This window comes from Corythoichthys intestinalis, chromosome 2, assembly GCF_030265065.1.
Source record: "Corythoichthys intestinalis isolate RoL2023-P3 chromosome 2, ASM3026506v1, whole genome shotgun sequence".
NCBI classification, from domain to species: Eukaryota; Metazoa; Chordata; class Actinopteri; order Syngnathiformes; family Syngnathidae; genus Corythoichthys; species Corythoichthys intestinalis.
Window position 1 is genome coordinate 45,493,544 of NC_080396.1, and position 22,603 is coordinate 45,516,146.

Below are 22,603 nucleotides of genomic sequence, written 5' to 3' on the forward strand. Positions count from 1 at the left end.
GTATGGGTAGTGACGGTGGGGGAGCAAAAACAATGACCTAAAGAGAAAAAAAGACATCTAAATAATGTTTATTAAGAATTTTTTTCTTGCTGCTGGTTGCAATTGGGATTGATCATCGAACAACAGAGGCTGTTATTGGTGGTCAAGAAGTGTAAATAGTAACTGAATACTACTGCGTAAATAATCTAAATTATTAACCACAATATTAGGTACAAATTTACAGTGCAATGAGATCAGTTTTAAAGAATTTATTTAATGCTCACCATTTACAAATATTTATATAAGAGCTTTGAATGACGATGTTTGAGAATTATAAAATTGGAAATCAAATTGCAGTCAGCAGTTACTTTAGTTACCTTACTACTATATGTTGTTTTGCACTGCATCTCCCCTCCATCTTATGTCGCTAAAATCAGACTGAAACACCTCTGTTTGATGCATTGCAGTTCTCCACCACAGCAAATGAGATTCAGGTATACTCCACTGTTCCCATTTATTGCATGTAATTTTTCATCGGCTGTTTGCAACTACAGTATTCATAATTGATAGACCTTTGGGTGCTTTGAGTATAATGCCCGATGACAGAGGATATAATAGCCTGAAAACCTACCAAGAATGTAATCCATTATTTAATAGGACTTAGAGATATTTGTGATCTCACATTGATTGTACCACTCAACATTCAGCTACATGCACACAAGCTGGTACTGTGTTAAAAACAAAGCATTTTTAATTTGGATTTTAATTTTTGTTTGAATGTTTTTCGTTCTTCACTCTAATTACATTGATTTGAAGTAACACAAATGCAGTGCTTACATATAAATAATTTGAAAATTTACACTGTCATTGGTTGTAAAGCACTAAAAGTACTGCGTATGTGGTCGTGACAAGCCGGTGGGGTGGGTGGGTGCCTATAATGGTCTCTTCTCCCCGGGCCCCTGCAAATCGGTTGATAGCCCTGACTGTATGTAATATTAGTTTCAGCAAATTGAAACAATTGAAGAACTGTATATTAAACTCGTAATCCTTCACATCATTACCAAGCAGTTGTTCTTTCAAAAAGATTGTCTTTACCTTATTTTATTCAATCATTTTTAGCTATACTTAATGGATAGCAGACTACAGAATCATGTGTACTTTACATTCATACATCTACTGCCACCTGCTGGAATATTTACATGCTTTTCACTTCGGCACAATTTTTATTTAACTGATTGCACCGTACTATATAAATTGACATTAATTACAAATTAACATTTCTTGACCATATTCAAACATAATCTTAAATGTCCAAGCCGTACATAACCTTACATTGGCTTAAATTACGACTAAATATTCTCGTTTTAGAAATAAAACCACTTGGTGAATTGGTGAAACTGAACAAAAAAAAATTTTTTTTGTTACTTAGTAGTGGGGAAAAAAAACTTTGGTAATCAGTGCTTTTACCAATCAGATAAATGAGATTTCAAATTTGCCTCAGGGGTCCATCGATTTGACCTACAATGTTCAGAATTCTGTTTTCTGATTGGTTGGTCAGATCACAACCAAGTTAGACAAGCACAACACGTCTGCGTGCATTAATACATGTCTGTCTGGTATGAGCCTCAAAAAACTAAAAGTATTTATTAACCTGCTTTGACTTGCAAATAAATGTAAGTGACATCCAAAACTTTTATTTGGTTTACCTATAATGCCGACCCACACTTTTTGCTTTTTGCTAATTCAACAAATTCAAAAATGTGTCATAGGAATGTTTGACCATTATTTATAAAGCACATTCATGAACTCCTGCACTAATTTTGGAAGACGAGGCCTGGCTCTCAGTTAAATGTCTGCTTTAATTTACCCGAAAGGTGTTGTTTTGTTGGAGGTCAAGAACCTGTTAAGTCCGCTCAACCAAACACTTTCATTCATGCTTTTATAGACTTTCCGTTGATTGGTGCACACGCTGTCATGCTGGAAATGGAAAAAAACAGCCCACAAGTTGGGAATCAGAAATTAAAAAAAAAAAAAAAAAATGGCCCTTTACATCTCATGAAAGCAAGGGCGTAGCTTTGCATAGGGGATGCACAAATTGTCCCCACCAACTTTAAAGCAACCTTATTTGCAATACATAATGACTTCAGTTATGGGAAGAAAATCTAAATTACCCATATATGTTGTACGGATAGAATTGACCATTATCATACCATTAATTAAGTGAATTACTTCATTATGTTCAGACTTACATTTACCCATTTTCACTTGCTGAATGTGCCAGTCTATTGATTGGCTGATGACTTGACCCCTCCCTCACTACACACACACACTAAAAGCCCTGACAGATATGCAACATGTCGACAACATGCCGCCTCCTCCGCCCCCTTCGAAAAGGAGGGATATTAGAAGTTTTTTTTTTTTCAGCCGGCAGCATCCACTCTAAGTAATCTAAAAGACGACGGTGGGGAACACACCACTAATTTCTTTTACTGACAGTTGAACCTGCATCAGAGTTAGAATAACATTAAATTGTTTGAATTTGCTAACCTTGAAAACTCGAATAGGAAGCTGCTTAGAGAGAAGTGCCCTCCTGTATGTGTTTTCTACTATAACATTAATTAAACTGTGAGAAATGTAGTGAGTTTACCCCTTCAACCCAATTTTTATTTTATTTATGTGGTCTTAAAGCAGCCCAAAGGAGCTTTCTTTTTTTTTTCTTTTTTCTTTTTTTTAGTTTGGTTATGCTTGACGACAAAAGCAGAATGTGTTTTATTGCAATTACTTTTAATATCTTTATTTAGACAATGTTGAGTGGTTTTAAGATAAATGTTTATTTTTTTGCATTCTTGGATAGTGAAGAGATTATGGACAAGTTTGTATTTATTGTGTATGTTAATATAATTTATGTTCAAATATTGCTATTTAAATTTCCTGATAAAATCCAGACATTTATTCTGGAAGCGTTCAAAAGCTTTCTTTAATGGTCAGTATAACATGAGGTGCATGGAGTGCTGATGGGTGTAGAAAGCATACTTCTGGTGCTCTTCGGTGTGGGGAACAAAGCCATGATTTAATAAAGGCTTTTTATTTTTCAGCTCCTTGAGTGCCTTGGTTTTTTTAATCATCTTTCTTTAAGTTTTTGAAAACAAAGGTTCGAATCAAATGGTGTATCACCTGAACCAATACCTATGAAATTTAGTATAAGTCAATACAGATTTATTTTTGCATTGATCATTTAGCCTTTTAATTAATTAGATTCATATTCGTGCAGGGGTGAAAGTGGCTTGAATTTCTTGCCGGAACTCCCCGATGTAAAGGCTGCCACGGAGCCAGATTTTTTTTTTTTTTTTTTCATTCAAAATTGTATTTTTTCAATGATTTGCAAAATAAAAGTTAACAAAAGCAGCAATAACCCCAACGTCCATCTCCTAATTTTTATTTTGCCTCATTTCCTCACATACTAAATGTCAATTTTAACTACTTAAGAAAATAGCATATATATTAAAATTTAAATAAGCCTCCTCAACTCTTTCGTTGCTCTTAAAGATTTGATCCATTTTATGCTGCATTGTCCTTTTTTGTGACATCAATTCAATTCAACATTGTTTTTTTTTTTTTTTTTTTTTTTTTTTTTGCTGTTCCAGAAATCAGTCAAATTTGAACCAATCAGAGATAACCATCTCTGCTGATCACATGTCAGTATGTCAGCCAATTGAACGGATAAATGAGTCCAGGCATTTTGCTTTGGTGCGTACATTCACACATTGACGTGACTTATCATCGTCAAACTCAGATAACTGCAGCAGCTGGGGAAACCTCCATGGAATAAAATCAATAATAAATATTGGTGGAAACAGATTATGCTACACAAGCACTTTATTATGCTTGTTGTTAACACTTGTGTATGTAAATCTGATGTTGGTAGATTGGTTTCTTCTTGGAGCTGAAATGCATGTGTGGCAACTTAGCATTTTCTTTTTTCATTGCGTTTTGACAGTTGCTGTCATATTTTCGGAATCAAAGCACCGTGTACCGGAACAGCATTCCAGCCCTGAATCTTATTCCGGAACAGAATTCCGGCCCTGAATCGTCTACCGGACCTGCGTTCTGGCACTGAATCTTATACCGGAACTGCGTTCCTGTTCGTTCTTGCCCATTTTCACCCCTGTAAGCGTGAGAGATCACCGTTCACCCAATTTGTTTGGTTTATTAATGTACCGTCCCCAGCAAAAAGTTTACATCCAGGTTATGCTGTTATATCGTCCCTACCAATGTTGAGACCAAACCTGCGCCCTTGCATGAAACTGAATAATTCAGAATAACAAAAGTTTTGGACATTTCCATGCTTCCAAGAATAGGAAAACAACCTTAGGGATAGCCCGTCCATGTTCCAAATGAATTTATCGAATACTTTTGACAATTTAGTGCGTTTTCCACTTTCTACGTGTTGTGCGCACCGTCTGCGCCACAGTGGCGCTGCAACATTGCTATTTGCTTCATGCTACTTCTGTACTGTATCCCTCCTCCTCCGCCCTCCCGACGCCAACCCACAGTAACATGACACCGGAGACGAGCGGTCCAAACAAGCCTGCAAATAAATGAGGCGTTCCCATCCGCCCAGCCTGTCTGTCTGTCTGCCTCCCTAACGGAGCTCCAGAGCGTCTGGAACACGCGCAGTCGACCGCCCCTGAAAAGATCAGTTCCAGAGATATACGCCCCCCCTTGACGCCACCGCTTGCAAAGCAAGCTCTCGGATGTAATTTTTTCGTGCGTGTCGAAAAGTCGCAGCGCCTGGACAAATTCCTCTCTTTAAAAGCGAGAACTATGCTAGGACGTTGAGGAGGAGGACAAACTCGCTTGCAATCGTCGACGAGCTTCGATAGCATTTATTTAGCCTCTAGACGAGCTAATTGGCTAACGTATAATTACATGGGAACGTCGTGTTTGCAGAGCAGACGCTGAGTGAACGAATTTGTTGTACATCCGAGAATGTTAAATGGATAATCAAATGACATGTGCGTCGTTTTTACGCCACATTTTTTGTCTTTAGCTAAGTTTCCCCCCTTCACGAGCCAGACGTCTAGATGCTAGCATGTCAGCTTGTCGGGATGGCTTGTTTTCGCAAATGCGTTTAATATACACCAAACAGGCCGATCGCTTAGGTTTTATGCAGGAATCAATCACCGGACGACGTTAGAGTTGTTGTTTACCCCCTTTTGACGGCACAGAAGCGACCTTTTAGCTGCATCAAATGTATAGCTATATGCCAGAGAGCATTTCAACGAATTGAGCTGACCCGAGGATCTGCGAAGGTGGAAACATTGATGTGGTAAAAGCAAAAAGAAGAGGACCAGAAAGTACATCAAGTGTGTGGATTATCTCCAAGTTAAAGACCAAAGTCTATCTATACGATTATGCCTTTGGGCCGAACTACAACGATGCAATACCTCGCCAAATTCGGCTTTTGCTTGGCTCTTCTCCTTACTCCAGTGGCTGGTAAGTGGCTTGGCTGTGTATAGATTATTGTCTTGTCAATATTTAATGTGTTGAGTACAGTGTACACCAAATTCGTCACTCGATATGTGGTTCTGTTATTGGATCTTCTCATAGCTCCAAATTAAGATGTATTCTCAAATTATCATCCTTCTGTTTGCCTTCCTTCCCAGTGATTTCTGAAATGTTATATGGAGCTCATTGATGTCCATAATGTCCAGTAGCCTTCGCAGATAAGTCATTTTGCGTGTTCAAGCAAATACCCACACTAGCTCATTTTTAATCGTTCTGTGTACAAAGGCCTGGAAAAACACTGCCAAACATACTGCAGGCCTTGTCTGCCAAGTTGTGCCCCAACCCCCCTTTTCCAGGCTCTGGGTTGAGGCCAGGCTTCTGTAAGACCTTGAGCTTGATAAGATACTGAGACTGTGCAGAGATGGATGAACAGTGTATGTAGGGAATGTGTGGGAAGATCGGACAGGTATTTTTTGGGAAGATAAAACAATCTGATTCCATGGCCCGGACATCAGTGCGAATATTAGTGGATTCTTTCTGTAAATGTATAAATTATGTTCTTCATAATTTTACATTGTGATTCCTAGTCCATGTAGTAAAGTCAGCGAGTGAATAAAGTGTGCACTGTTGTAATTAATATGCTCATGGTTGTGCCTAACATTAAGTGTTAATAGATATGTGGGTAACTATTCCATCTTAAATTACAGACAGTGATTAATTATGTGTAAATGCCCAAGGAATATAAGAAGAAACCCAAGAAAAATAACGCATTTAGCCAGTACCTCATGTATTAGGCTCGAGCGTATGACGTGGCACTCGCGAGGTTTCCGCCGCTATCGCCATTTTGGAAGTGGGAAACATAAACAGTGAGGCATTTCAGCACAGGTCGCTCTTTAAAAATGGTTGGAAATTATTGTGCGGTAAAGAATTGCAACAACCGATCGAATAGAAAGGAGAATGTACAGCTCGACGGAACACCATTGAGTTTCTTCCGGATCCCTACATGGAGAAAAGGCGAGGGAAAGGTCATATCTGAACTTACCAAACTTCGAAGAATGGCATGGGTGGCCTTGATCAGAAGGAAGGGCATAACCAAGGGTGCACATAAGTGGTCCGCATGCGCGCATGCGTACCGGACATAGACAAACGCGCTGGCCCTCAACGGCTTCTATACACTTTTGCGTACCAATGGCTGACCATAAGCCTGTCGCAATATGCTGTAATTCCATTTATCGCACGATATATAAAAATGAAGGCGGTAATTTTTCCGCTGCGATTTATCGCCTCGCATGCACGTGTGTGCGCGCGTGCGGCAGACGTGCTGTTAAAAGTTCGGATTCCTCGTTACCAACTGCGCAAAATGCATCTTCGTTCCAAGTCCGGCAAAAACTAGCGCCGGAGCCAATCGTTCCCATTATATCCTGTTGTTCAATGTATACCGGCCGCATCAGTGCTCCGGAGTGACTGTGGACCATCTACAGCGCGCCGGTGTCGTTGACGTGTGGGCGCTCCCGTCAGGAGTGACATTTCACGCGGTGGCTGTTTTTCGGCACAACGCCGGATATTTACAACGAAGTCCGCCAAAACATTGTTACCGACTAGGCTGCTACGAACAACCTCGCTTTGACAATAAACAGCTGACTGAAATTAAGAGCGCTGTGTCATATGCTGGTGTTGTGTAGTAATGAGCAGACGTGACTTCAGCGGCGCTTGTTAACTTTTTTAATGCGCGCACACACTAGATATCATGAAATGGCACTCTAGATGTGCTACGTCCCATGCCACTGGCTACGTGAGCACAGAGTGATTATGGGTTACGTAGTCCATATACTACATCGATGAATTCTAAACTGTCATGACTGAATGGAAGTTAGGAAGGCCAAATCATTCCATACTAGTGACTACAGATAATGTTGCAAATATTGTTAATTCAGTACGTGACACAGATGGATTCGGACCACAAATAGGATGTCTTGCTCATGTAGTAAACCTAGCTGCTAAGAAAGCTGTAGCAATCAACAGTGTGCCTTTCCTCACTTTACAAACAGTAAAGATTGTTCTCAGCACTTTTGTACAAACATTTTTCAGATCAGTAAGAAGTAAGCACATACAGTAAATATTATGCACTAAAATGCATGTTTATATGATGGCAATTTAATTTTTGCTCGCTAGCAAAAAAAAAAAAAAAAACGAAACAAAAAATATGATTGTTATATTTTTTTTGCGGAGCATTAAATGTATTGAATCGGATCGAAAATCGTGACCCCCGTATCAAAAATCGTACCGAACCGTGACTTAACTGTATCGTTGCATCCCTATGGAACACCACCGCAGAAGCTATGACGGGGAAAAGTTTTCATTTGCCTAAATGCTTAAGTTATTAAGTGCAATTTTTTTTTCTCTTTTTTTTTTTTATTTTTAACACATTTATTCTGTGGTGCTGTGCGGTATCAATATTGTTGTTTTTTAGTGTTGTTATTGTAAATTGGTTAAAAAAAATTGGGGGGCGCAATAATATCGCATATTGCAATAATTTATGAGAATAATTATCGCACACTAACATTTGTTATCGCGACAGGCCTAGCTGACCACTGTATTTGCGGCGGACACGAGAAAATCACTTCTCAAAATGTCAAAGAGGCAGGCCCCACTGAGTAATTATTTCCGTGTTCCCCCAACCCCCGTCAAAAGACAGACAGACGACAGAGACATCACCGGAGCTCCCGAAAAAAAGGACTTTTGCTGAAAGGTGGCTGCAGGAGGTACCATAGCTAGAAGCAAATGATGCTCGCACGGAAATGTGGTGCAACATTTGCCGTGAGAATCCCAATGTCACTAATAAGAGCAGCGCATTTTATGTAGGGTCAAAGAATTTTAGCCATCCAAACTTTGAAAAGCACGAAAAAAACAAAGCATGTGGCAATTAATCAAACTATCGATGTCAGACAGGACCCCACTCGCCATATGGACAAGTGGCGGCGGAATAAAGGTAATGAACAGCGCCATGCGCTGACAAACGTGTTTTTGCCCGCATTTCACAAAGCTAAACATGCACGTTCAATGAGCTCTTATGAGGAGGACATTCCACTTTTACAAAGGCTTGGAGTTAATGTGAGAGCCGCATATGAATGCCCTTTATTTTGAATTAGTGCTTTTATGTTTATTTCTTTACATTTCACTTCAAAGTAATGGCAATTTTGTTGTGCCAGTTGATGTTAATCAAGCGTTAATTGTTTATATAATTAATTAAAGGTAATTGGCTCTAAGTAAAGCTTGTCATAATTTTATCGCATCAGGCGGGTCGGCTCTCAAGCTCAATGAGGACCAAGTCACATCTCCAGGTCCTCCTCTGAGAACCTGGGCAAAAAAATTATGTGCACCCCTGGGCATAACGTTTGATTCTCCAGTTACACACAGAGTTTGCTCTATGCACTTCCACTCCGGTAAGTTAATTTCGTTTGTTTACGCAAATTTTGGTAACTTCATGCCCTAAGTCTGCCTGTTGTTAGCTATAGCTACAGCTAAACAACTAGCATGCATATATGTGCATTGTCTTCATAAGACATAATTCCTGTCGTTGCTAAATGAAAAAGCTGTAATATTTTGACGTGAGAGAGTGGCAAAGAATTTGTACACAGGCTACATTTTCTGCAACAAAAAATTTGTACATCCATGGTCACAGACTAATGTAAACACACATTGCCTACCTTTGCTAGAAAGATGGTGTTGCCGTTTGCTATGGTCATAATGTGCAGATCCTGCACCCATCCGCAGCAAAACTGTTCGTAGCTTTGTAGCGATTTTTAGTTTCGGAATTGCTGATGAGTGTAGTAACTTACACCAAACACTAAATACAGCATGATGTCCATTTCGCGTAGTGGTGGAAGCTTGTCGACATCTTTATTCCATTTGTGTTCGGCTTGCTCGTAAGGGTCAACATTGTTCGCATCCTTAAAATTGCTCACATATCTGTCCTTCGCCGTAGTAACAAGTTTGTCTTTGTATCGAACTGGCAAGTTTTCCTTACTTTTTTCCATCTTTGGCACTTGTAGTTGAATTGTATTTGCTGTTAAGTTTAAATGTCCCGTGATGCAGACGTGCTTCCGAAATGGCTGCGTTGTCGCAAATCTCGCATGATTCCGTGCTGCTGTGACGTAAACGCTCGAGCTTAATTGTTACATTTTCATGAAGAATGGGATACAGATGAGTGTGACCTGGATTAGGTGTGAATCTTTCAGGCTGTGAAAAGTAATAGTATACACTTTTTGTACTCACCTATATTGGGTACTGATTTAAAAAAGAAAAAAAATCAAAAGAAACATGCAAATGTTTTATTGCCATCATTGGCGTATTTCTCCTTCATTAACACATTTTTTGTTTTAATTAAACTCAAGTAAATTGTAATTTTTCTTGTAATATCTTTTATTATTTTAATGACTACTAGTGTAGACATGATTGGCTGCTGCACTGAATATATACATAACATAAAAGCTTATCAATATCAAGGCAGCATTTTTTAAATGATCTTGTGCAGGGAAAACACTGAACACAAAACTGACAAACAGCTATGGCTGTAGTAATTGACAATATAGTTCCATGTGAAAAAGAATTGCGTTGTGTCTGCAAAATGCCACGAGAAAGGGCAGAATATCTGGGATACTTCCATCTGATTGACTAAAATAGTTGATCAATTGGCTGCCCATAGTAAGGGAGGCCACTTTCTGGAAATACCGGCTCTTATTAATGTTTTTCACCGTTATTACAAATCAGCAAAATGAAAGTCTGTGTTTTTCAATTTATGAAACAAGATTCTTTTAGCTGGTATCTGCATGATAACGGTCTTGTCTGTCCCTTTAAGTCCTCTCTGACAATCTTTTAGACATTATTCACCTAATTTAAAATATAGTCACTATCTTTGCACTGGCCATAAGTCACACAAAGCCAGCCACTGAGCAAAACAAGCTTTGAGATTAATTTTTTTCCTACTCCTAAAATATTTATGAAGCTTATCACTGTTCAAATGAGTAGTATTTCTCTTTCAAGTTTGAATCATTGCTAAAACCGGTGTATCTAGCATCTCCTGGATTAGTCTGTTGCTGGCCACTCTTTAATTCTGTGAAGCAGCATAGAGCAAACTTAAGCGACATCTGTATCAGCATCATCTGTACCTCGTCTGTAAGTGCTTAGAAGTGCAGGGTCCTGCTGCAGAAAAAAGTCAAAACAATTGCAACCATTCAATTCAATTTTATTTGTATAGCCCTGGATCACAACAACGGACTCAAAGGGCTTTGCAGAGGCAATATGATACACAATCAGAAACAGCAAATGAAGCAACAAAGATGAATAAATAAATTCAAGTCCTGGGTATCCCCCATCCTTAGACCCTCCATGTCGGCAAGGAAAAACTCCAAAAACTTCAGAGTCTTCGGGAGAAAATGAGAAACCTTGGGGAGTGCCACAGTCAGGAGAGATCCATTCCCAGGACGGATAGACAGGAAGCCCCAGGACCGCTAATGGGAATTAGCAGGCGAAGTTACAGTCCGTAAAGATGCAGTGGAGTAAAGGAACAAGAAGAGGTCCATCTAGCCAGATGAGACGGGGGGAGCAACGAGGACGTCCATCCATTCGTTGGAGAGTCTGCTTTTTCACTACTTTAGATGTGCCCTTCAGCAAACTCCCTGAAACTCAGCTAATTTCTCCTTGAGTATTTGTGCGTGTGTAGGGTCAGCTTCTCTGTGTGGTTTGCTACAGAATTGAACAAAAATTTGTACTTGTTTGGGAGGGGTTTTAATTGGTCAAGTCAATTTAAAAAAAAAAAATAATAATAAGTACAAGCGAAAATAAAATAAGTAGCTAGCAGGATGAAGCATAGTGTGTATTTCCCTGCCTCTGATGGTAATATATACACTACAGTAGCCTGGTACTCCAGACTCACCGCTGTTCCAGCTATTGAGTCTAGCCACCATTAAGCGTATAAAATTTCCAGCGCAGAGCAAACCACAGCAAACAGACAGCGGAGTGGACCAATCAGCGACGGGCGGGACGAGGGACTTGCGCGCGGAAGTAAACATACAAGGAGAGCGGAGTTTATTCAACATGGCTAGCGCGAGACAGACTGTTTTCAATGACTTGTGTCGATGTGTTTTTGATTTTACCGTGGATTGGAACATATGCTCGGCTCTCCCGTTCGCCATCTGTGTTGTTGTGGAGACTACTTCCGACGCGGAAGAGTGACGTTGCTCGTTAAGAACACGTCACGCAAATAAACTAATCTGATTTGTCGATGGATTTTGTACTTGCTTGAGAGCCCGTTAATGGGCTGGGTCCCAGACTATACTCTCAGTGTTTGAAAAACACAGGGAGAACAGTCTTGCCGTGCCAGGCAAACACTAGAGTACATGACGTCATGTACTGTACTAGTGCTGCACCGATTAATCAAATAACTCGAGCAGTTCGATTAGGGGAAAAAAGCTTCTCATCAAAAGTTGGTGCTTCAAGGATTCGTTTAATTAGAGGGGTGTTGTAGTGGTTTGTTCTGAAAATGTTTGTATTTAGTTTTTTTTTCCTTTGGGTAGATATACTGCCCTCTAGTGGCAACAGTGAATATGACCAAACTTGTCTAACATGGCTGGATCCAGCTGCTCCCTGTTAAGACCAATGTAAAGTTGTTTTTGTTTGACCTAAAATTGATTGCTTAAGCATTCATAATTTAGTTCAGATATATTTATCAGTTTGTTTTTGTTTTTTTTGTGGGAATATGTGTTTGAATAATTTGTTAAGAGCCTTGTTCAAAAAGAAAAAAAAGGTTAACATTTATTAGCCTTTAAGATAGCAGACTTTTGCAACACAAGCTAGCCTGTTGTTCTTTTGTTGTACTTTGATCATCATTTATTATTTTTTTTAAGCTCAGGTAATTTATTTTGAATTGCATAGTTTGAAAAAAACACCTGGAAATTTTCTTTTGTATTCGAAATTTAATGTTCTTTTGAAATTGCCATTTTAGCAAGCGTTCGTTTTACATCTCCTAAAATTTATTGTGCAACGCATTCAATGTTCGTAATTCAAATAACTCAATTATTTGAACTGATTGATAGATTAATCGATTACTTAAATAATCAATAGCTGCAGCCCTATACTGTACATATATTCGATTTGTTACTTAACAGACATGACTGGAATTTTTTAGCATGCTTGCATTCAGCATTCGTGTTCATGTTTGCTGCCTAGACATATTTGCTCTTTCCAAAGTTTTTTGTAAATTCTTTTTTTTTATTTCAGTTCATTTAATTATGATTTTACTATCTTTTTTTTTTTTTTTTTTTTTTTTTTTCATTCAAACTAAGACCGGCATTTTCCTTACATGTCATCATAATTCTGTTTTGGATTACTCAGTTATGTTTTGGGGAAGAGGGAAACTCTTCATATAGTTCAGATTAGATTACCATTTTTTCATTTCACTACCTTCCATTACGATGCAGCATAATGCAATGTCTATTTTAATATGGACACACCCTCATAAGTGTTTTGGGTTTCAATATTTTGGTTATATCACACATCCTGTTTTGCCTCACATTCTGTTTTCCTCAAAGCAGAAAAGTCTCTTAACCCTTTCATGCATGAATTATGACAACCTAAATCAGGATTCTTTCGTGGAATGTATAGGTACACGATAATTATCGGTCTGATAATAGGAATTATGAAGTCATCCAAATAAATACAATAACATTATTAATAGGTCCGATAATATACAGTATAATTACTTTGGCATGGTGTCGGTGGATTGGGATGTGTGCGTTCGTTTCTACTCCTGTTTTGCCAGTCCAATGTATCAGTGACTGTGTGTTGGAGAAGAAGAGGGAGTTGTGCCACAAATCAAGGGCTCCCCTTCTGTGACGTAACGCTCAAACGACGGCAGTGTACTAAAAAAAAAAAAAAAAAAAAAAAAAAAAAAAAAAAGCATGGCATCGGTAGTGTGGGATTTTTTTTTTTTAAATTGTCAGTGGAAAACACTTCACTTGCAGTTTGTAACAAATGCAAAGCCGAACTTCCACGAGGAGGGAAAAAAGTGTCGAGCTACAACACATCTTATTAAGCCACTTAAAAGATCACAATCGCTTCGATGGTGTTTTAAAAGAGTACGAGGATGCGCGAGCTGCGAATGAATCCGAAGAGTTTCACAAAGATGACCGAGGGATCACAGAAATGATGGCGCTACCAACCCTTTTCCCTCTTCGAAGACATAGGATTCAGGCGGCTACTTTGTCATTTGGAGCCCAGGTTCATCATTCCAAGGCGAATGTTTACCGGCGAAGTATGAGAACATTGCCACACGCTTCCATACTTCAATCGGTAACCATGCACGGCACGTAATTTTCACCATGGACATATGGCCGTGTAATGTTAGTCCTGTCAGTATGCTTGGTATGACGGCTCAGTGGCTGGACAAGGAGTTTGTACTGCGCAGAGAAGAAACCTCATGCTTTATTGAAAATGGGTACACTCACTGCCGTTTATATGGATTGTTACAAGGCAAGCCGTTAATCCTTTTTGTTCGACCATACCTTACTATATGTTTGCATTTTACAGTGCTAGTTATAAGTTAGTAAATTTTTGAGAGGCATTTTGGGTATTGATAGGCTTGCTGTCCTATAATTGCCAGGTTAAGAAAGTTGTTTCATAGACCAAGACCACAACAGTAGTTAGTATTTCTGTAGCTTCAAATGTTTTTATCTGATAACAAGGCACAATACCTATTGGGTTTACGTTTTAGTTCAGTGGTCATCGTTCAGGGAACACATCTTCAATGACATTGACTGATTGATTGTGATTGACTCAAATTATATTTGAAAAAATAAATATTGGCACTTTATTTGAAGTCGAGACTGTTCTTGTCTTTGTTATGTTCGTTATAATAATGTTCATGTCATCATTAAAAAAATGGTTAGGTCAAAGGCAAATCTATGTTGAGTCCACCACTAGTTTTTTTTTGTTTGTTTTAACCTCCAGGTGTTCAAAAACTGAATATACTAGTACATTTCAAAATTATAGATTTATTATCGGTTATCGATATCTGCTTTAGGGAGCAGGAAGTTATCGATATCGGTATCAGTTTCAAAAAATGGATATCGTGCGCCCCTAGTGGAATGTTTTTATAAGTCTTTAGGCATGATCAGAAATAACCACCTACTGTAGCTGTTTGGTTGGGAAAAATGCTTGGAAATGTTAGACACACAAAATTTCTTTGTCTAAAAATACAAATTATAAATGAAGGAAAATAAAATAAATTTTCTTCATCACTACTACATGCTCGTTTCCTAAAATGCTTTCCATTGATGTCCCGCATCACATCGAGTACAGTGCATTTCAACCCGTGCGTGAGTAATTTGGAGTTTAATCAAACAATCAGTATACAAATAAAGTAGTATTTAAAGAGCATACGACAGGAGAAAAAAAAAGTCTTAAATGGCATTATTATGTGAATTAGAATCATATTTTGAGACGATTCGACTATATACAACAATTTAGCAAAGCGCAGATGACGAGAAATTAGTCCTTTAATCTGCCGGTTAGCCACGCCTACCATTATAGGGCTTTAGCGTCCCCAACAGGTGGATGACGTCAGCAGGAGACTGGGCTCATCGGTTTTACTATTCAGCCCATTGAGGGGGAATTATTTAGAACGAGGAAAACGCAACGAAGAGAGCCGCAAAATGTCATTGTTTCAGTCTCTCTACTCCAATATTTTTACAGGGTATTCTTTTTATCCAAGTATTTTTCCCCAATAGCTATATAAATGCTTGAGAAGGACCAGTCAGCCCGTCGAGGGGGAACTGTTCACAACGAGGAAAACGCGACGAAGAGAGCTGCAAAATGTCATTGTTTCTGTCTCTTTACTTCAATATTTTTACAGGATATTCTTTTTATCCAAGTATTTTCCCCAATTTCTAAATAAGTGACATGGTCATGACAAATAACAGTCTTGTGCTAAATGGAATATGAAATAATAAAAATGCACTTATTCAGGACGACATGGCAAAATTACTCCATAATGGTCAAAACTGTCTACTTCACCTTTACTGTCGCACCTCCCGAACGATATTTTATGACACCTAAATCGGACATATGTCATTTCCCTTCCCCGCCTTCGGAGAATGTAAACAAACCAAGAGGCGTGACAGCTAGCCGACATGCTAACCCGAACCGAGTGATGTTTCAAAGTCTTTGAAGCGGAAAATCACACATAACTAGCCCGGATTATTTGACATGACGACTGCGTTGTCGATTGTCTTCGCGGCTTGGCCAACCGCCTGGCGGAGAGCAATTTTTTCATTCCCTGGAGGAGGGCGGCTGCAGTTGTTGTGAAGCTAACGTGCAGCTAATGTGCATGAGGACAGCTTTTTACATGCCTATCAATGATCAAACGTAAGTATTCCTTTATTTAAAGAAAGTTTGTAGTGTTTACTTTGTATTCGCTGTATTCGTATTTGGCATAATACTTACATAATACATAATAATTTGGCAAGATGTTTACTCACTTCCTCGTAAGTCCAATGGTTCCACAGTAGTAGGGCTTGGCCAATATCCACGGTGAATGGGAACCTTTTGAAACTCCAAAAAGGCGCACACGCCTCTCCCTCATAAAGCAAGATTTTTCTGCAGCCGTTTGGCTGGCGTGATGCGAAAAATAAACGTATTAATCCGCAAAATCAGCTGAATCCTTAGTCCTCATACACAACAGTACGGCTGTTTAGTGAAGAGGACGCCTTCACCCGTACACGTCACAGCGCCCTCCTCCTCAATGCGAGACCGAAGCCGGAAGTCACTCGTTTTCATGGCGCGGGATTCAAAAAACTAAATAAATATAGTAGAGCTGAAACGAGTACTCGAGCAACTCGAGTAACTCGAGTTTAAAAACTGATCCGAGTAATTTTATTCACCTCGAGTAATCGTTTATTTTGACAGCTCTAAGCATCACGTTTTGCTCGGACTACTTTTAATGCGGGACAACGCGCTGTCACGTGCGGGGAGGAAGAAGGAAAAAAAAAAAAAAACTTACTGCAGCTGACAGCCGCCACAAACGACGCCGACGTTGCCAAATACTAGCCCGCACGATGCTACGTAGGTAACAGCTAGCGTCTGATTCGTCTCATAAAGATCACATGTATGTTGAACTAGATGCGCAATGACAGACTCGGCCGCGTCTGGGCAGCGTTATTAAACAGCCGCCATCTTAAAGCAGTACAGCGCTAAGCGCTAGTAAAGAGCGCTAAGCGCTAATAAATAAGATTAACGTTACTGTCGCCACTAGCTCACGTAAAGTTAGCCCTGCGGGGGGCTAGGTTTCAATTAATTATGACCACTGTCGATGCGTGGCTAACGTGTCTTACATACAGGCTTTAACATAACATAGCAATGTGGAGTGATGAGGGTGTAAAATAAAAACTTTATCATGCTAACTATCAATTTTAGCTCAGTAGTCATTGCTGGATAAAACACCATGTAGCAATAGTCCCTAATGTGCTCCAGTACAGCCTGTATCATACATTTATTTTGAACACTGCAAAAACTCAAAATTCTATCAGGACTTACAGTTTAGACTAACTTAAAACTTAACTAGAACTTAAAAATGGCTTGACACAAAGAGAAATTCAATTGAAACACGTGGGAAAAAATCCTAACTTTTAAGTGATGTGTGTTATCAAGCGTAACGGCATTTTTAGGATATATATATATATATATATATATAAATTTTTTTTAAAATAAGATCTAAAAGTTTTTTGAGTGAAAGCAGTGAATTAGCTTTTTGTTTTTTTTTAATTCTAGCTACATCTGAGATGCAATTGTTGGCTGTTTTCAACAATATACATCGAAAATATAGACATTGATTGACTGAAAATAGTTCAAGATTAGATGAAATGTCTTGTTTTCTCATGTATATTTATAATTGCTCTTCACCTAAAAATATATTTGTTTTATCCGATTACTCGATTAATCGATAGAATTTTCAGTCGATTACTCGATTACTAAAATATTCGTTAGCTGCAGCCCTAAAATATAGCGATCGCTTCCACACACATCCAAGCGGTCCATATCATTCAGGAGCATAAAATACCGCGTGTAATATGAAATAAACATGCTTTTTCGTGTCACATGCACTTTAAATATCTAGGTGTGCATTTGCTGGGGTTTAATACAACACTTTTATCGCACAAGCAGTTCCTCTTTTTGTCACATTTTTTCCGTAACTTCCACACCCCCTCTGCCAGTCACCGTTTAATCTGGCTGGGAGCCACTTCGCTCGGCTATGTCGCCGCTAGGACTCTGCCTACTTGCCTGGCTCTCGATCGACTCCCTTTGTTGTACAAGAAAACAGTGAGTCTTATTTCAAGGAGAAGGAGAGATTCAAATCCGTTTGGAAATAGCTTAATTGTTTTTGTGAGAACTGAATTGTTTTTTTATTGTTGTTGTGAACTACACTTCCAAACAAATGTACATCGAGATTTCATGTTGTTAGCAGTTGGAGGCATGAGAGCCATTTTTCCAGTTCTTCAGAGAAAGCACATTTATCAAGTTTTTTTTCGGCAGTAACGTGTGTCTCCGTCCACCGAACAGCATGCTATCACTACGCGGGCAGCTCTGCTATAGGATGCATTCTGAGTTTTCCATAAAAAACTCCCTTCCGCCGGGAATGCCATTGGGTTTTTGAATTGGCACTTTTCAAAATAAATTTCTCGAGCCTCCTGGGTCATATAACATTTTTGGAATACGTTTGTGTACTTATGAAAAGACATCATAATTTATTTCCGCCCAATAGTAAATAAATAAATAAATAAATAAATATTGGATACAGAAATATTGGATATTGTTTAAAAGAGACTGGAAAAACTAGAAAAAATGGTCTTGAAGGTCCTTACAAAAGTGTTTGAATATAGCCATGAAAAAGGTTTACGAACCCTGTAATGTGCTACCAAAGTATTGGACCATCTATGGGTGTTGAAAACACTCTTCGTGAGACAAAATAGCAGGGAGTCTTGTGCTCTAATGTTCTACTTCAAGCCACCTGAGTGTTTTCCGCCACATATATATATCAGCTACTATGCCGTTGGCAGTGTCTTCTCACATCTCAGGAGAAGAATAATGGGAAATGCTCATTTATCCCTCTACTTGTGTCATAATCAGTGTTGTTAATAACGGCGTTACAATATAACGGCGTTACTAACGGCGTTATTTTTTTCAGTAATGAGTAATCTAATTAATTACTTTTCTCATCTTGGCAACGCCGTTACCGTTACTGAGGCGGGAAAGGCGTGCGTTACTATGCGTTACTAAGTTGGTTGAATAAAAAAAAGTCTGAGAGAAACGGACTCACGGGGACGAGAGCAGAGCAGGAGTGGGAAAGACGCCGTTGCAACCGCGATGCTAGATGGCTCCAATAATACCTGACTGCAGCCATAGCCGACAAACTACGCCCACATGACACGGTAGATATCATATTATAGAACTAGATGCAAATGACAGACACTGCTGCATTGCCAACATGTTTTAAGGACTACATGCGTTTGTAAACAGCCGCCATCTTAAAGCAGTAGACCTCTCAGGAAGGCCCTGATGTAGAGATCCTTCCTAGCGAACCTAAGTAATTTTTTTAAATCTAAAATGCTCCTAAATCGGCAAAATCTTAACTTAAATCTATCTTTAAATGATGAAACAGTTTTAAAACTTACACATGTTTAAAGTAGACAGAAGGGAACTAATGCAATAACGGGAGAAATTTTAACAACTTTAACGACTGATTCACAACTTTAAATGACTTCCACACATAGCAAAGGTTACTAGCTAGTTATCGCAATACCCTTGTGTCTAGTTAAGTGGAGGGTAAAGAATTGGGCTTGGGCCAATTGTCCCCCCAAACCCTTTAAGCTTCACATTGTGTGACCTTTTTTTTTTTTTTTTTTTTGGAGAAAAAAAAAAATCACTAGTTACTTTGCCAAGTAACTAATTAATCTTACATTCAGGTAACTGAGTTACTAACGCAATTACTTTTCTGGGAGAAGTCATTTGTAACTGTAATTAATTACCTTTTTAAAGTAAAATTAACAACACTGCATGGCACTAAATGCGTTAGTAGACAGCCGCCATCTTAAAGCAGTAGACTTTTTAGGACGGCTCTGTTGTCGACAACCTTCCTAGCGAACCTAGGTAACTTTTTATCTAAAATACTTCTAAATCGGCAAAATCTTGACTTGAATCTATCTTTAAATGATGAAACAGTTTTAAAACTTTCATATGTCGAAAGTAGAGAGAAGGGAACAAATGCAATAATGGGAGCAATTTTAACAACTTTTAACAGTTGATTCAGGGTAAAGGGTAAATTAGGGTAAAGAATTGGGCTCGGGCCAATTGTACCAAAAACCTTCACAAAAAACTTCACATAGTGTTGCCAATGTTTTTTTTTGTTTTTTTTTTTTTTTTTTGAGGGAAAAAAAAAAGTAATTATCACCAATTACTGTGCCAAGTAACTAATTACTCTTACATTCAGGTAATTGAGTTACTAACGCAATTACTTTTTGGGAGAAGTAATTTGTAACTATAATTAATTACTTTTTTTCAGTTAGATTAACAACACTGGTCATAATTCTCTTTTGTCTTCTCGTTTTTTTTTGTTTGTTTGTTTGTTTTGTTTTGTTTTGTTTTCTCATGTATGGATCATTTAAAGATTGAGTATGCTTAATCATTACTATTGTTACACTGTCAGCTAGACAGTGGCACCAGATATGTCATGGGATCCAGAAAGAGCGCGGCGCTATGATTTAAATCAAACCGCCGCGAGACAAGTGAAGAGGAGAGAGTGTGGTGTAATACAAGTCAGCTGGTTGAGCAGTAAGTTTTAAAGCCAAGGCCCTATGCCTATTGTGATTTTTCCATGACGACTACATTGTGTAGCAAGAGCAAAGTAAAGAACACACTGTGTACTATTCAAGCTGTTTCAGGGGACATACTTTAATAAGAAAGACAAAATGTTAAGACCTTTTTATTTGCATTCTGCGATTTGATAAATGAGTACAAAAAGACTCATTTTCAAATTGCATTGTTTATCAGATAATAAATGTAAAACAAAAGTTTATATAAAAACATGCATGTGAGCTTATACTCTACAGCAGGGGTGGGCAAACTATTCCACAAAGGGCCGCTGTGGGTGTGGATTTTTGCTGCAACTCATCAAGAGGACACCTTTTCACCAATCTGGTGTATTATAAGTGCAATCAGTTGATTGCAGTTAGGTGCTTCTTGTTACCACTGAAACCTCTTTGGTTAAAAGCTCTGTGCTGGATCAGTTGGAACAAAGACCAGGACCCACTGCGGCCCTCGAGGACCGGTTTGCCCACCCCTGCTCTACAGAATCTTGTATATGAGAGCAGTATATTCTCAACTAAAACCCCATGTCAATATTGCACATATTTGCAACAAATACAAGTAAATGTCAGTTAGCTGGGTTTTCCAAAAGCAAAATCTTGTCTAATTGGTGGAGTAGATATTATGCATCTTCTACCCTTTTCCTCTGGCAGACAGGTTGTTCAATTCTAACATTCAAATAAAATGTTTCTCATATTGAAACAAGAGATTACAGTGCACCAATTCCCAGTCACTGCCTGTATTGAAACCGCATGAAATGGAGGTGGGATTGAGTCAGGATGGGCATCCGCCATAACAACTGCCATACAGGTCAGCCAAATGACTCTCTTTCGATTCTCCTTTAATGGTTGGCTGGCATTGAAGAATAGCATATTAATAGCTGAATGGATTGTGGTAGGAGATGAACATGAGTAATGCAATTTAAGACTGTGTACATTCTTAGTTTGATTTCCTCGTCCAAATTAAGCAGAGAATTATGGAATTCAACAGCTGAGTCTCATACAGTATGCTTTTTGGTTTGTATTTTTATTGAGCTTTTTTTTAGCTCTTTAAAAGGATCACAGTTGTCTACTGTCAGATCAGACCTTTAAAAATGAGATGCCCTTTTTATGCTTTTACCAAGTGAAGATGTTATACGTTCATCATTTCAAAATATATGCTAATGTTCTCCCTCAGGTGTGGTTTACTTTATGTGTGACCTCTTTAAATGTAGTTGTTGTGTAAACCAGGCTATACCAATCTGAAAGAGTAAAGAGATAACAATTTAGTTAATTGCCTTAATTATTGACTTTAGCGTAGTTTAAGTATGCTTCATCTGAAAATTACCACTCATACATAACCAGAGACATTGTTTTCGTATTCATATACCGGTAATAATTATTAGCTGGATTTTAGAGCAACAATACTGAAACACCTTAAAGACTTTCAATAGATGCAATTAAAATCAATGAAGATATCGCTTACGATCCAGGTTTTGAAAGGTTAAAATGTAATACATTCCATCACTTTAAACCAGACTGTGTGTGGTTTATAAAGGCCATCTATAATGCAATAAAGATTAACACTTTTTTTTTACAGACGAGTTTCCTGAGCGAAACATGAGCGGTGCCATCTTTGACATTTTCTGCTACGAACTTCCAGTTTAGACAGAACAACATCAAGTGCGGTTGAATGAGCGGTGTGTAGACCGTAGAGGTGTGCGAAAATTCCAATTCTTAGATTATTCGCGATTCGGCCGTGGAAGATTCCAGAAATTCCGATTATTGAAATAAGCCAAGTAAAGCAGAACTAAAACACAGTCAGCGCAGTTTTCGGGACGCAATGAGGAACGGACCCAGAGTAAACATCATGCTCAACTCGCGGCTCTGGTTCATAATGAATTATAGAGTGACACTGTGGAAGTCCGGCAGAAGTACCCCGGAAACCTTTCTGTGGTGTTGGATTTGAGAAAAACATTTCTGCATTAGAAATGTAACCATATTTTCTCTCTCGCTATTTTATCAACTTAGTTTTTCTACTGAGTTTTTTAATCTGGTTGTTTTAAAGAGTCTGCAATACAAACAAAAAATGTAAAAGTAGCTAAGCATTCACATATAAAGTAGATATGAATGTAAAATAACCAGCACAGAACACTCTGCTTCTCACAAACAAGTTCTTACAGTCAGTATTTGAAACAGTAGAATATCATTTTATATACGTTGTA

The 22,603-nt window shown here is 38.5% G+C and overlaps 1 protein-coding gene across 2 annotated transcripts in view; it reads left to right on the forward strand.

Annotated features, from left to right (window-relative positions):
• The first annotated feature begins 4,526 nt into the window (after nucleotides 1-4,526).
• Nucleotides 4,527-22,603, forward strand: part of LOC130907278 (bone morphogenetic protein receptor type-2-like) — a 70,178-nt gene continuing 52,101 nt past the window's right edge. The window contains exon 1 of one of the 2 annotated variants that reach the window (XM_057822173.1): nucleotides 4,527-5,475. In XM_057822173.1, coding sequence (XP_057678156.1) covers nucleotides 5,394-5,475 — 82 coding nt within the window. In that variant the 5' untranslated portion in view covers nucleotides 4,527-5,393. Of the gene's footprint in view, nucleotides 5,476-20,016; nucleotides 20,368-22,603 lie in introns of those variants that run through there. The other variant, XM_057822168.1, reaches the window with a different exon arrangement.